This window comes from Nilaparvata lugens, chromosome 1 (assembly GCF_014356525.2).
Source record: "Nilaparvata lugens isolate BPH chromosome 1, ASM1435652v1, whole genome shotgun sequence".
In the NCBI taxonomy this organism is placed as follows: Eukaryota; Metazoa; Arthropoda; class Insecta; order Hemiptera; family Delphacidae; genus Nilaparvata; species Nilaparvata lugens.
The window spans coordinates 27,909,229-27,923,133 of NC_052504.1; the positions used below are offsets into that span (position 1 = coordinate 27,909,229).

Sequence of the window (13,905 nt, forward strand, 5' to 3'; positions counted from 1 at the left end):
TCTCCAATATGGGGGTACTTATCTCTTAATATCTTATGTAACATCCTGAAGATATGAATCTTGAGGTATCCATGTTTTCCAGGAACTTCAAACGGTTGGAATCGTTTCATCGTTTTTGGTTTACCACTAATTTTCTTAGTTGCAATCTCGATGATAACCTTAGAGTTACAGACTATTGCAATCTCGATGATAACCTTATAGTTACAGACTATTATAACTCATTTTCAAAAAGAGAGGAATTACACTGTTAGAAATTCAAGTCGAATGAAGTGGAGTTCATCACTAGAAACACTGGAAATGTTTAGAATAAATAATATATGAAAGATGCAATTACACTCCAAATATCATTTATGGTACTTCAATTAATTTGCATATTGTTTCCTCTGTGTGAGGCGTCAGAAAGTTTTCACCATAACTCTACAATGAATTACTTTTTGAAAACATGTGAGTGTTTCCAAATGCTGTAGCGCTGGAGGGTTTTGGCCAGCTCTCTCTCTGGCTTTCTCAACTTGAGTCATTAGTGGCAAGTCTTTTTGGCAAGAGCGCAAAATATTTTCCAGATATATTTTTCCCCAACATTATTGTCAGTGATACTACTACTGAACTGCATACGGTTTCGCCTGGCAGTGATTGAACAGGAGAGCTGAGTGAAAGGTTCATTCATTCTGGTTAGGTCTGATAATTCAGACAAGATCTTATCCCATAAAGCATAAGCCTATCTGATTCATGTGTCAATTCTATGTATGGTGAATTCTATGATTAGGTGCATCATTCTATTCACATACCGCAAAAACTAAAAGTTTTTTGTATCATTTTGGAAGAAGTTGAATTACTAGAATTACTAGTAGGTAGTTGGTATTAGAATACTGGTAGGTACTAGAATTACTATTAGGTTACTAATAGGTAGTTGAATTACTAAAGATTTATTTGAAAAAAAATACACGTTTTCCACATAAAAAACAATTCACAACTGGATTGATCAAGTTACAAATGTTTAATGGATGAAGAATATGAGTCCAAAATTTTCAATTTCAAACATTGAATATATCGATGAATTTGATTGATTAGTCAATATTGGACCATTCAGCGCAGGCGACCGCCTTTGCTTGTTTGGCGTCCTCCTTCAGGCTGACGGTGGCCTTGAGCAGTAATGCCATTTCTTGGTCGGTGAGAGGGGGGAGGGATGCTTTCGACTTCACTCCTTCTGGGCCAAACTGAACAGGCATGCCCAAGTACCTGGAAATTGACACATATTTTTAATTCATTCCTTCGACATAATAAACTTCGAGTTCATGAATTTGATCACTTACATGAATGAATGAGAAGATTTCTGGTTTTATTTATTTGCAGTATATATTTGGTATTGATGAACTGAGATCTTATGATTCTGATTTATGGAGGAGAATCACCACTGAACACTCAACTAAATGAATGAATAGAAAGATTTTTTGTTCTTCCATTGCAGTATATCTTCGGTTAATACTGTTAGCCGGATCACTTCAGTTTTAGCCTAATTGAGTTCCGTTGAACTGGAAACATTTTGTTTATGGAAACAAAATGAGTCCCTGGAAATGAGATTATTGGTAATGTCTTCATTCCCTCCTCTCTCTAATAAAATTTCAAGTCATGGTTTTTGTGTGGCAATGATTCTCTCCTACGGGGTTCTCATCAAGGTTTTCTACTCAGCCATAAAATTTTATGGAAAGCAGCTTGCCGATCAACACTCTTTGCTGTCAAGAAAACACGATCACATTATTCAGTATTCATTCATTTATTCAATCATTCAGAATAATTCATTTTAAAAAAAGTCCCACATGGTTTCGATTTCAATTCATACAGTCTAAATGCAGCTATATGTTAATTGTCACTTTATTATACCCCAATTTACAAAAAAACACAGATTTTTAAATCTCCAAATGCCTCTAGAATGGATCAAATCAATCACAAACAATTTAAAAAGTCCAAACTTTGAAGAAACTGTAAAAATTTGAGATCAAATACACTATTTTTAACAGAATGAGAGTATACAGATACGAAGTTTGGAAATACATTTCGAATGTTCTCAGAAAAGATAGTATGACTTAACGCAAACATACTAATAATTTTAATGATATTTTTACTTCAATTTGAAAAAATATAATAGTTTTTCGACTATAATTATTCAATTCAATTCAAAAAATACAATAATGACAAAACATACTGTGTAATGTGACTATAGTCTTCATTTGAACACTATTTTAGTTTTCGATACAACTGTGGAGGAAACAGTAACTCACTTGATACTTGGTAGAACTTGTGACTTGAGAAAAACGGATCGCGGTGGTCGCGAGATGGAGAAGCGAGCGCTGACCAAGTCGAGGACCAGTTCGGCCGCTGCCAGGGCTGGAGCCAACGCCTGGGGGCGACCTCCCTGACCCACCGCTACTCGCTGACTTGCCATGCGTAGGGCATCCACTATCAGCTCCCAATCCCTCTGCAAACAACGCAAACAACCAAAGTTCAAGACAGTTAGTAGAAATTATAGTCTTTATAATAGTGAGTTATTGCAAAAATAAATACTGTACAGTAATTGATTTGATTGGATTTCCATAAACTATTCTTCTCAGGATCAATGTGATTGTAAATATGTATCATCTTTATGTAACCCTCAAATAGCTTACTGCTAAAGGATAGTATCGCACTTATTCTATAAAATTCAAATGAATAAATAGATAAACGACAGGCCATAAATACATAATGAGGGACAGACTTCAGCGCTCCAGTGGGCAACTTGTCAACTGTAATGACAATGTTTCTGATCTGAAATTATAAAATTATCGAAGAATTCTGAATCATACTGGCATGAATTGCCATTTAAAAGCAAAGACTTTATTTTCAACCGTAACCTCAATAAAGAATCAACCTCCAACTAACTTCTCCTTAACCCTAACTACAATCTTAACTTTATTATAATATTACTGTATAATGTAGGTGCAATTTCTAATTGAATCTCCCATTTCCGTTATAATATACTGTCCCCATTCAGAATTTTAGCCGTTACTGAAAATCCTAGATGGCATCATCCAGAAGGTCAATATAGATCCGGACATCGAGATAGAGAATCTCTCTTATTTGATATCGATGAATCCGGAACCATCACAATGCTAATATAAGAATGTATCATCAGATTTGAAATAGTTGATCTCCATTGGTGCAACCCGGCATTTTTGCCCCCTGTGGGTTGGGGGAGCTTTGAGTCGAACATCGTACTCAAGAATGTGTTGAAAACCAGAATTCACCCACAGTATCCCTGCTTGTTGAAGGGACTCCAAGGCAACTCCAGAGGTTGCCTTGCCTTCAAACCCACGGGATCTGTCTCATCAGGGCAGTTTCGGAGGGGCAAAAAGAAAAACTCAAAAGACCAGAGATGGGTGAAACTCCAGCCACAAATGTAGATCAAGAGGCTGAGTCCAGGGTGACCAGGTGCCCTAGAGACGATTTAGCGACCCCTCCTTCAGCGGAAGGACCAACAAAAAAGCCAGGAGTGGAACTCACGTTGGTCACGAGTTTGTGGGTGGAGAGGCCAAACTTCACCACTGCTCAAAGAAGGGAGGCCATTCAGGCAAAACTTCTTGGGAGAGATGAGACTTTTGACCCTGCGAAGTTTCAGGGGTGCAAAAATAAAAAAAAAACCAAGAGACCAGAGATGGGTGGAACTTCAGGCACAAATGTGGGTCAAGAGGCTGAGTCAAGGGTGGTCAGGCGTCCTAGAGGCAACTTGGCCGCCCCTTCCTCAGCGGAAAGACCCTCAAAGAAGGCCAGGAGTGGGACTCACGTAAGTCACGAGGACTAATCAGTCTGAAGAGACTGCCAAGCATATCACACTGGATTGCGACAAGCAACTAGGTGATGAATGAGATGTTAGCCTAGGAAAAAACTCCTGGATCTTGTATAAGACACAGGTATTGGTTTGCCTAACTAACATACTATTTGGGAACACAATAAGCTTCGGTTGACGTGTGAGGTTCTTTGAACCTTTGGATACTTGAATCCGTCGCTTCAAAAATAATAATAATAATAATAATAACCCGGCATTGGAAAAGTGAAGTGGAAAATCATGGTTAAACAGCAAGGCGGAACAAACTCCATTAACTTACTGAGGCAATATAGACACTACATGAACTGAAGCCGTTCAATAACAATAACAATTTATTTGTTAGATTTTTGGCAAAAAAATCTAATATGAATGCCACGTAGGAGCGATTGTTGTCGCTGATGAGCTATCGATAAAATAAGTTAAGCTTCATGCTCCTGCTGCTCCCGTCGTAAGGGTGAACACTTCAGCCGTAGGCCTACTACTCCAAATACTAATGAGTTTGAAAAACGCTCTCCGGTGGTACAGAACCCATCTAATGCTATAGATCTACTCATCTCATAATGAAATAAATAAATACAAAATGAATAATCACTTTAAAAATAAATAAATAATCTCTCATCATCCGACGCATTGCCCACGCACAAGCCTAGTTACTAACTCATGTGGGTGTAATCCTCAGCAAAAAAAAAAATATTTGATGATTAAAAGTAGTTGCAGTGAGCGTAGTTCAGAGTAGTTTTGAGCGTACCTCTGAGAACTCGTTTTGTGGCGATGCCTGCGAGAGAACAGGAACGACAGTATCGGAGCAGCAGCCTCCGACGACCGGCACCCGGGCGCAGCCTGCAGGCAAGTGCAGCATCTCGGCCACCAGCGTCGCGGCGCTCATCTCGTGCTGGCCCATTGGCGACATTATCTGGCCTTTGTCTTCTATTCCTAGTTTCTCGTACAACTGGGAACAAATAATGATCCAACATTTATTTTTGAAAAAATCAGTTGAAAACGGATTTAAAAATCAGTAATGTTATTCTCAAAGTCAAGTGTAGAGCATTCTATCCACAAAAACAGCATTCATTAAAAATCAAGAAAGTACATATCGGACTCTTATAAACGTTATAATGTGATTTTCCCATCTATTTCAAGTAATCACTCTTTGAGAAGTTTGAAATGAAATGTTCAACAGAATAATTCAATTTTTTAAAGTAGTAATAGTTTGCAGTAGTGTTTTTGGATAAACCAGAAGAAGATGCTACAAGCTCAAAACTTCCCTCAACTGGAACCATTCTTACTTAAATAAAAATAACCTCAACACATTAGCATAAAAAACACATGTAAAGTACTATAAAATGATACGAATATATGAATGAAAATTTGAGACAGATAAATGAGAAAGAATGGAAGAAGTTCATAGAATAACTAACTACCTTTACAATATGAAATACATTACCGTACTGTATAGTTTCGTCTAAAGAAGAAATCGGGAATATTGAATAAAGGTAGATTGGGTATATATAGAATGTAGGTATCATATTATGATAGTATGTATGTTGTATAATGTGACTAGCTGGCCCGGCGAACATTGTACCGCCAAAAAGTCAATGTATATCATGTCATACTTGACTTTATTTGGTGAATCATGAAATGTATTTGACAATCAATATTTTTATTTACATCTCAAGACGGATTTCCTATGTGCTTAGTCATGCAGCATTCATTATTCCGAAAACCTATTCTTCTGAATCAATTGGTAGTGATATCTATCAGTAAAGTGTTGAATTAAAAAAAATAGATAGGTAAATCAGTGTTTCAAAGATGTTTCAGAGATGCGTTCATAGTTTATGATTGTCAATAGATTTAGCTAAGTTAAATTTTAAAAAAATCTGGTGTGGCGCACTCACACAACTTTCCTTGCCGTTATGAAAATTGATCACCTGACGCTAGAAGTGTTCCCGCGCATCTCAAGTCTACTATTCAAAGATTTGAGCCAGCTGATGACAGGGCAATAACGCTGGAGACACACAAGGTCTGCTATCTATTCATTGTCAATCATTTAATAGAATCAACAGTTGCCAACAATTGGATAATCACATTTTCTCGAATTTCGAGCTTATTTTTAATTTTAGGTGAAAATGTTACTGAACATTAATTGTAGAGATTCTCATGCTCAATCTTTTCCGATCGAATTTTTTCGTTTAAATTGTATCTGAAGCCTGATACTTGAAAATCTAAAATAAAACTTTGCATAGATGGGGCGGAGCTCCTGAAATTTTTACAGATATGGGACTTGTGGCAGTTGATAGAGCTTATCGATGACTATTCTAGGTATAACTTTAATAAAAATCGTTGGAGCCGTTTACGAGAAAATCGCGAAAAACCCTGTTTTTGACAACATTTTCACCATTTTAGCCGCCATCTTGAATCGCATTTGATCGAAATTGTTCGTGTCGGATCCTTTAGTGTAAGGACCTTAAGTTCCAAATTTCAAGTCATTTCGTCAATTGGGAGATGAGATATCGTGTACACAGACGCACATACATACACACACACACACACACACACACACCACACACACACACACCACACACACACACACACACACACACAACACACACACACACACACACACACACACCACACACACACACACACACACCACACACACACACACACACACACACACACACACACACACCACACACACACCACACACCACACACACACCACACACACACCACACACCACACACACACACACACACACACAACCACACACACACACACACACCACACCACACACACACACACACACACACACACACACACACACCACACACACCACACACACACACACACTTTTTTGGACTCAGGGGACCTTGAAATTTAGAAATTGGGATACCTTAATTTTTTCGGAAAGCAATACTTTCCTTACCTATGGTAATAGGGCAAGGAAAGTAAAAATTGTAGATTATTCTATAGGAAGAAATATATTATAGGAATTCTGTCATCCTTCAGTAATTAATGAATGCAATATGAACAAAACTCTTTCATGAGCTAAATAATTTTTCTTTAACATTTTCCAGTTCCTCAATGATAGGAGACTGATAATTATTTGGATCGGTCTTCTAAGGAACTAATATCGGGGCACCGAGCTTCGCTCGTTATTTTCATTTATTGATAAAGAGAACACAATTATTCTCTAAAATGATCGTGCTTATATTTCACATCTGGCTAAACGTCATCTTATGAATTTCGGAGATTCGATATTTTGATTTTTCACATACTCACTCGCTCACTCACTTTTCTACTATCCACAGCTGTTTCAGCCAAGGATGAATTATCCTTTTAATTTCGTTCAGCGAGTTTTCCCAAGGATGAGACCTAGTGCAATCGAATCTTTATATCATAAACCTACTATGTTCCAAATTTCGTGAAAATCGTTAGAGCCGTTTTCGAGATCCGTTAAACATGAATAACCAGATATAAAAATAGCCAGATATAAAAATAACCAGATATATAAATACAGAAATTGCTCGCTTAATATAATAGGATTATCTACAGCTGGTACCAATCAACTACACTTCAACTCCAAACTACAGTATTAAGCACGGGTGGCCTGTTCATCACAGCTGGTAACTTTAGATGCTAAATCATATTATAATCACAACATGATCTTGAATCATGATAATTTTTCCGTTCTTCGGTACTCGCTTGGCCGGCAAGTACGAATACATAGGTCTGTAAAATGAATTAAATAAACTTCTATCATTAGCCCCATTATCAAAATTTCTGGTCAGAAACCATCCCCAATATTCACACAACATATTCCCAAAGTTTCATGCCGTTCTATCAATTAGTTGTAAAGTCTATAGGGAGCAAGCAAACAAAAAACACACATAAAGACATACATTTTTATGCAAATATGTATATTATATTTTTCAAGAATTTGCTACTTTTAGAAGAAAATGCAACAAAGAAACTACAAAGGGTAAATATCCTGATAATTCAAATCAAGTTAGTGTATGATTCCGTTGTAAATGAAGAAGTTTAGTGAATTTGAGTTGTCGAATGTGGATGGGTTACCATGGAAACAAGGGGCACATTGCGTGTGCCGGGCGGAGTGAGCACGACAAGCGTGGCGTGCGGGTTGTGGTGGGCACAGTCGTAGGCGCAGTCCACCAATGCGGCTGCATTCCTCTTGAAGACGGCACTCTTGCACTCGCCCGGCCGACCGTAGTCACCTCCGGCCAGCACTATCACGTCCACATCCTGCAACAACACACAACAACAACTATCAAGTCAATATTTTTTATGAATTATGGATATAAAAAAATATGATATTATTATCACGTTAATTAGTTTTGTTTTGTTGAAATCACTACCACACACAAAGCTGCGCTGGAATCTAGTAATTAGGTGTAATTATGGCTAAAATTCTCTTGAATAGGTACCTAATTTTTCAAGTTCTCAGAGTTTTAAAAGTTTGATATCAATCTCCTATTAAGTGCTTCATCCTTCCAAATTCATAATTCCTAGTTTCTTCACTTCGAACACTAAATTGAACTTCAATTCTTGGATGTGAAAAAATAACCTACCCTTTGGAAAGTTTACTATACGGTATCTATGAAATTTGGGATTAGAGCAGTTTTGGGCTATCCTGTTGCTCTCGCCTAGTCATATTTATATTATGATTTGTGATTGTATCGATGAATTGATGAATGAATTTCATCCTGAGGCAGTGAAAAGAGGAATACACTAGTGGGTGACTAATGGAAGTTATATCAGTGGGAAAACTGAAAAATGTAGTTGATATCCGGAGTTAAGGAAGAGATTATATTTCAAAGGGATTGAGAGATTCTTGAGTAGAGACTTTTTGAAATGACTAGTATACAAAGCTTTTAATAACAACTTCTACACTATATTATATACTATATTGATTAGCCTGAAATACAAATTGAAAGCTAAGTTCGTTTGAGAACTTGACGCTACTCCACGTTAGGTTTGTGTTATAGTTTATTTTATAATATTATTGAAAATAGTGAACAATCTCCTTTGTTGCTCATTCAGGGCAACAAAGGCGTCAAAAATCTTTGCTGGCTCACTACAGGAGTCTATGATCTATCTGCAGCAGATTACAACTACACTCATCCACACATCTCTCTGTTTCCTGTTGGCTTCCCTTGATTTTAAAAGTGAATCTAGGAATTTTCAAATATAACAAAGAAATTATTGTTTGAGCAATGTTCAGTTACAGGGAATACAGTTGTTTAATACAAGTTATAGTTGTTATTATTACAGTACATCGTATAAATGAAATTATTTTTTTTGATTGAGAGATGAATCACAGAATCACCTTCGGTCAAATTTATCGTCATTATCATTTTGGCTGTTAGAGAAGAAGCATAGCTAGGCCTACTTAATTTTGAGAATCAATTCGAATTTCTTGGATGTAATCAGAGAGAAGATAGAAGATATCCTATCTCGCTGACTAGAACAGGATAAATTCCAATTTTAATAGAATACAAAGCTCTACAGAAATGTCAATCAACAAATCAGTGGAAAGTGTTACTCACCGCCAAAGCAACACCAAGCTGACAATGGCCATAGTAGGGCTTGACCTGCGTGACAGTGTCAATCAGAGACAAGTCATCAGTGATCCGCTTAGCTGCCTGCTTCGAGTCAAACAGTCGCAGCTCGTCAATGAGACAGGATCGCTTCAGATGCAGCATCAGGCTGGCAGTGAGCGGTGAGTTGCCTACGACGCACACCTTGGCGTTCGGAGGCGACTTTATGTCGTGAGCTCCAATCACCGGCTCCGGTTTGCACAGTTCACTCAAAAACCTTATCCCTGTGCAAACCCTATTGACCGTCCTCCTCATTGCAGACATGCATTTCAATCTGCAAATAGATTCTAGCGGACTTTTTATTTATTTTCGCTGGGAGATTCTCACTTACTTGAGCGTATGCGTAAATGTGAGCAATGAGATGAGATTAGAAACAACAATGCAATTTGTGGCTTCTGATTATGGATCGTCAACCAGATGTAGCAATAGCAGACTGTATGAACAAGCCTATACAGTCTAAAGCACTAATAACAAGCTAAGAGTTCTAATCTATATTCACGCCTACAGGATTTCCTTACCCTTATTGATAAAACTGTTTGACATTCATTTTCAACTCTTAGGTAGATCTACTACAATTTATTCTTTTGTCTCTCTTTATTAAACTAATTCATATTAACTTGATATTATTACATCAGGTAGTTTTTCATTAATTATTCCTTTTTGCTGATTGATTCTTTATCAGAATATGATCAGTATTTCAGATATTTTATGCGATCCATTAGGCTACATGATTTACTATTTATGTATTACAAATTACTTTTCACAAAACTTACAGTCTACTATGTAATTTCCAAAGTGTATTCCATAATTTTATATTTATTTCAAATATGCCTTTTAAAAAACTGGATTTTATTATGGGACTATTTCAACAACAAGCGATTAGAGGTTATGTTGAAGAAATACGTTTGTACAGGTGATTTTACAAGAATATACTATAATAATATTCTAAAACCTTTTAGAATATATTTACAACTTGATACTCACCCCTGCATTATTTAAGCTCTTTCTTTAGTTCTAGAACTAGAACAAAACCATTGAATGGAATGTTAGGGTGCAGAAATGGATGAATTTGACAAGTTGAATCAAAATTAATTAGCGGTAATTTATTCCAAAAGATAAGACGTCTGTTTTGATGTAATGGTGTGGACACATATACCATTTGACTTTAATCAGCTGCCATGAGAAAAGATAAACTTCATGCATGATCGATTTATTCCTCGAAATATTGTCACCCTTCGACAACTTGATAATAATTCTCTGACCTAGAAGAATATTTTTCTACTTTTCCAGTAAAGAACAACGAATAAGATTATCTGATTTGTGATAAACATGAAAATGAAAATATAATTAACACAAGCAAGATTCTTTAAATAACAATTATTTGGTTGATGATTGTGGGAGAAGATTCATGGAAAGTGTTTTTGTCATTGTACGAGTAGCCTTTGCATTTATAAAAGAAAAGCGTAATAGTTTAATGAAGAAGAACGGATAAGGCTTTCTTTGGAGCCAACCAACCTTCCAGCAATGGGACTAAAACTTGATAGCAGTTTTCTGCATTTACGGTACTTGAGATAAGAAAAGCCACTCTCTAGGTTCAGATCTTGAAACCAAGTCGATGTATAATATTTTTGAGGTTAATCCACTTCTACTCTCCGCTAAATAGTCTTTATTGCAAAATGCTTTTAAGAGCTGAATGCACGTCCATTATGAATGGAATAATTTCGGCTACATTGCATATTAGAACTGTACTACAGTATCTTGAAAGAATATGACTATAATATTCCTATTGTGAACGCTGCCCTCAACTTCATTTTTCAAGATTAATTTTTATGCGATATTGAACGAGGAAGAAAATCCTCCTAAAAACAATGAGTTTCAAGTTTTATGGTTGAAAATAGTGTCCACTTTCACAATACACAAATTTTAAACCCGTCAATAAGTTTTTAAGATAATATTCATTACAGCAATGAAATAGAAACGAGCTCAAAACATTATCTGCAGATTCTACACCAGGCACCATCAAACGCTCAGTACAGCAACAAAAGCCCCTCTCAGACAAATGCCTATTTCTTTCTAATAGGACCCATTTTATGACTTGCTTTCATTATATAAAATTTGACCCCTTCATACAATAATAAATGGCATCATTAATTTTTATGGACCGCTAGTACTTATTGATTCACTACAAATCGTGTACGAGTTTCACATCCTGAAGTTGAAAACCATTAGTTTTTTACTCTGATTCAGGTTTCTTGTTTGTGAGTAGCATAGAAAACACACCTACGTGCAAATCTATTTCTGCTCCATCATTTCTGTCTCATCTCGCTTCTTATCACCTACTAAGTACTTATCTTTCTCTCCGTATCGCCTCCAACAGTCGGAGACAGGCCAATTTCGCCCTTCTTCGGCGCGAAATTTTATTACTGCCAACAGTCGGCCCGCCTTCACAGTCGTGAATCGTAGCTCGTTCATTTAATTGCCACCATTCTTATCATTTCCCACCCCATCACTTCTATTCTGACAACGGCACAAATCAAAGCTCTCGCAGTCAAACTCAACGAACAAAAGATAAGGGAAATTCATCTGGCACGTCTTTTATTTTATGTTCCGCATTCAGTGTTTCTTCTCTATTTGATGCGTTCCATTGATAGAAAGATATTTGCCATAACAAAATTATATTAATATCATTCATTCTCCTGCAACTGAATTTGATGTACCTTGATGAATCTTCATCATCGTCCACTGTGGATCGAGGTATATTCAGGAAGTTTCAAATTCTTTCATAGATTTTTTTTGCAAAGTTTATCTCTCCAAGCTTTTGTAATTGGAAATCTATATGAAATACTCACACCATCGAGTTCTAAGCTATTATTTGCAGCGTATTGCAAGTAGGCTGCATCAAACGGCAAAAACTATCCATAGGGAAACTCCATTCGAAACATCATATTGTTAGAAACCAGTAAGTTGTCAATATAAATGAATACCGGTACTCATGTTTCGAGTGTTAAAATATTGTTACAGATAGTTAGTTCTCCATCACATTCTTCCTATTTTCCAACTGACTCAACTTAGTTCTTAAGTTCCCATGGTGTCCATGTTGAATTTTTGAAATTTCAACACAATTCCCTGTATAGTTACAATTCACATTCCGCAGAAGAAGCAGTTTTGCTTGTAAGCTGAATATAGTTTATTGCTCGGTTTACAAGCTATATTTGGATGTAAGTGAATTGGTAGAGTATACAGTATCATCAACTCAAATGGCCTGTGCTATTGTTCATAATAGAAGCCTGGGATGAGAGTTGAGCCAGTGTATTGATGATACGATTAATGGATGAGCAGAATGTGATGAGCAAATTGCAACAGCGTTTCCGTCCGATTAATTAGAATTGACGAAATGCTGAGTTTGTTGATGACAGACATATAATGGACTTTAGAGACTATTAACACGAAGCATGTCAATTAATGGGAGAACAACTTGAATAATGAGAACGAAATGAGAAATGAGTGACGAATTCAGAGTTATTAAGTTGTAATAGTAACAACATAGTGAGTTCAACCAGAGATGACCTATAGCTTTGGTTTCTCTGTGGTTCAACATTCGAATAAGCTCACACATACAGGAATGTATGTGTTGCTTGTATACGCTTTCAGTATGATTTAACATAATAATTATTGTTACAGTTTCAATCTCATGTAGCGTATATTGTTTTGAGTGATTAGAGATAATATGAGGCCAAAAATATTGTTGCACTGATAATTTCATGTCACGGTATTGACGCGATAATTCTGGCTTGTGAATAAAACTGACAATCAAAATAACACAGTGATTGAGCTATTCAGAATAATATGGATCACCAGAGACCTTTGGGGATTTTCCTTTACTAGTGAGATGGAAAAACAAAAACATCCTGACAAAATGGTGGTGAAACTCAGGTGATTTGAATGATAATTGGAATATAATTATCCTGGATTTGCTAAGAGAATTATGCAATTTAGTTCGTTTATAATGAAGTTAACAATTTGGATTTAAAAACGTCTCTCGAGAACTAATTGTTAAGAACAATGTCAATCAAAAATTATTTGGAATTATTTCGGTATTCGGAATAATATCCTTATATTCAATATAATTATTGAATAAGGAGAGCAGGCGAATATCATAAAGCTTTATATGAATTATGAACCTATTCTGTAGCTTCATAAATTATTTTTAATTTGTTTTTTTTTCAAGAATTACTTCCGAATTCATCAAGAAGTACTTCACAAAAAGTAATTCACAAAAAAAATTATAATCTTCTAATGACAGTATTTGGTACGGTAATTCATTCTTCATTAGTAGGATTACAAGTACTAACCCATTCTTGAAGTTCATTTGATAACAGTCGTTTCCAATAAATTCCCGAACAGCATGAAAACATTTCCACAAAGCATGAAC

At 36.2% G+C, this 13,905-nt stretch overlaps 2 protein-coding genes across 3 annotated transcripts in view; one reads left to right on the forward strand and one right to left on the reverse strand.

Moving 5' to 3' along the window:
* LOC111058615 (serine-rich adhesin for platelets) overlaps positions 1 to 13,905 on the forward strand; it is a 77,019-nt gene that overhangs the window by 18,482 nt on the left and 44,632 nt on the right. The gene's annotated exons all lie outside the window — the stretch shown is intronic.
* On the reverse strand, positions 905 to 10,759 carry LOC111050950 (malate dehydrogenase, mitochondrial-like). Of its 2 annotated transcripts, none has more exons than XM_039424411.1 (6): positions 10,458 to 10,757; positions 9,423 to 9,747; positions 7,933 to 8,118; positions 4,605 to 4,805; positions 2,277 to 2,473; positions 905 to 1,236 (listed from the first exon to the last, which is right to left on the reverse strand). In XM_039424411.1, exons 1-6 carry the CDS (start codon positions 10,463 to 10,465, stop codon positions 1,065 to 1,067), a joined length of 1,089 nt encoding a protein of 362 aa, XP_039280345.1. In that variant the 5' UTR covers positions 10,466 to 10,757; the 3' UTR covers positions 905 to 1,064. The 2 variants fall into 2 exon arrangements, with proteins under 2 accessions (XP_039280345.1, XP_039280350.1); XM_039424416.1 differs by having other exon boundaries at positions 972 to 1,236; positions 9,423 to 9,760; positions 10,458 to 10,759.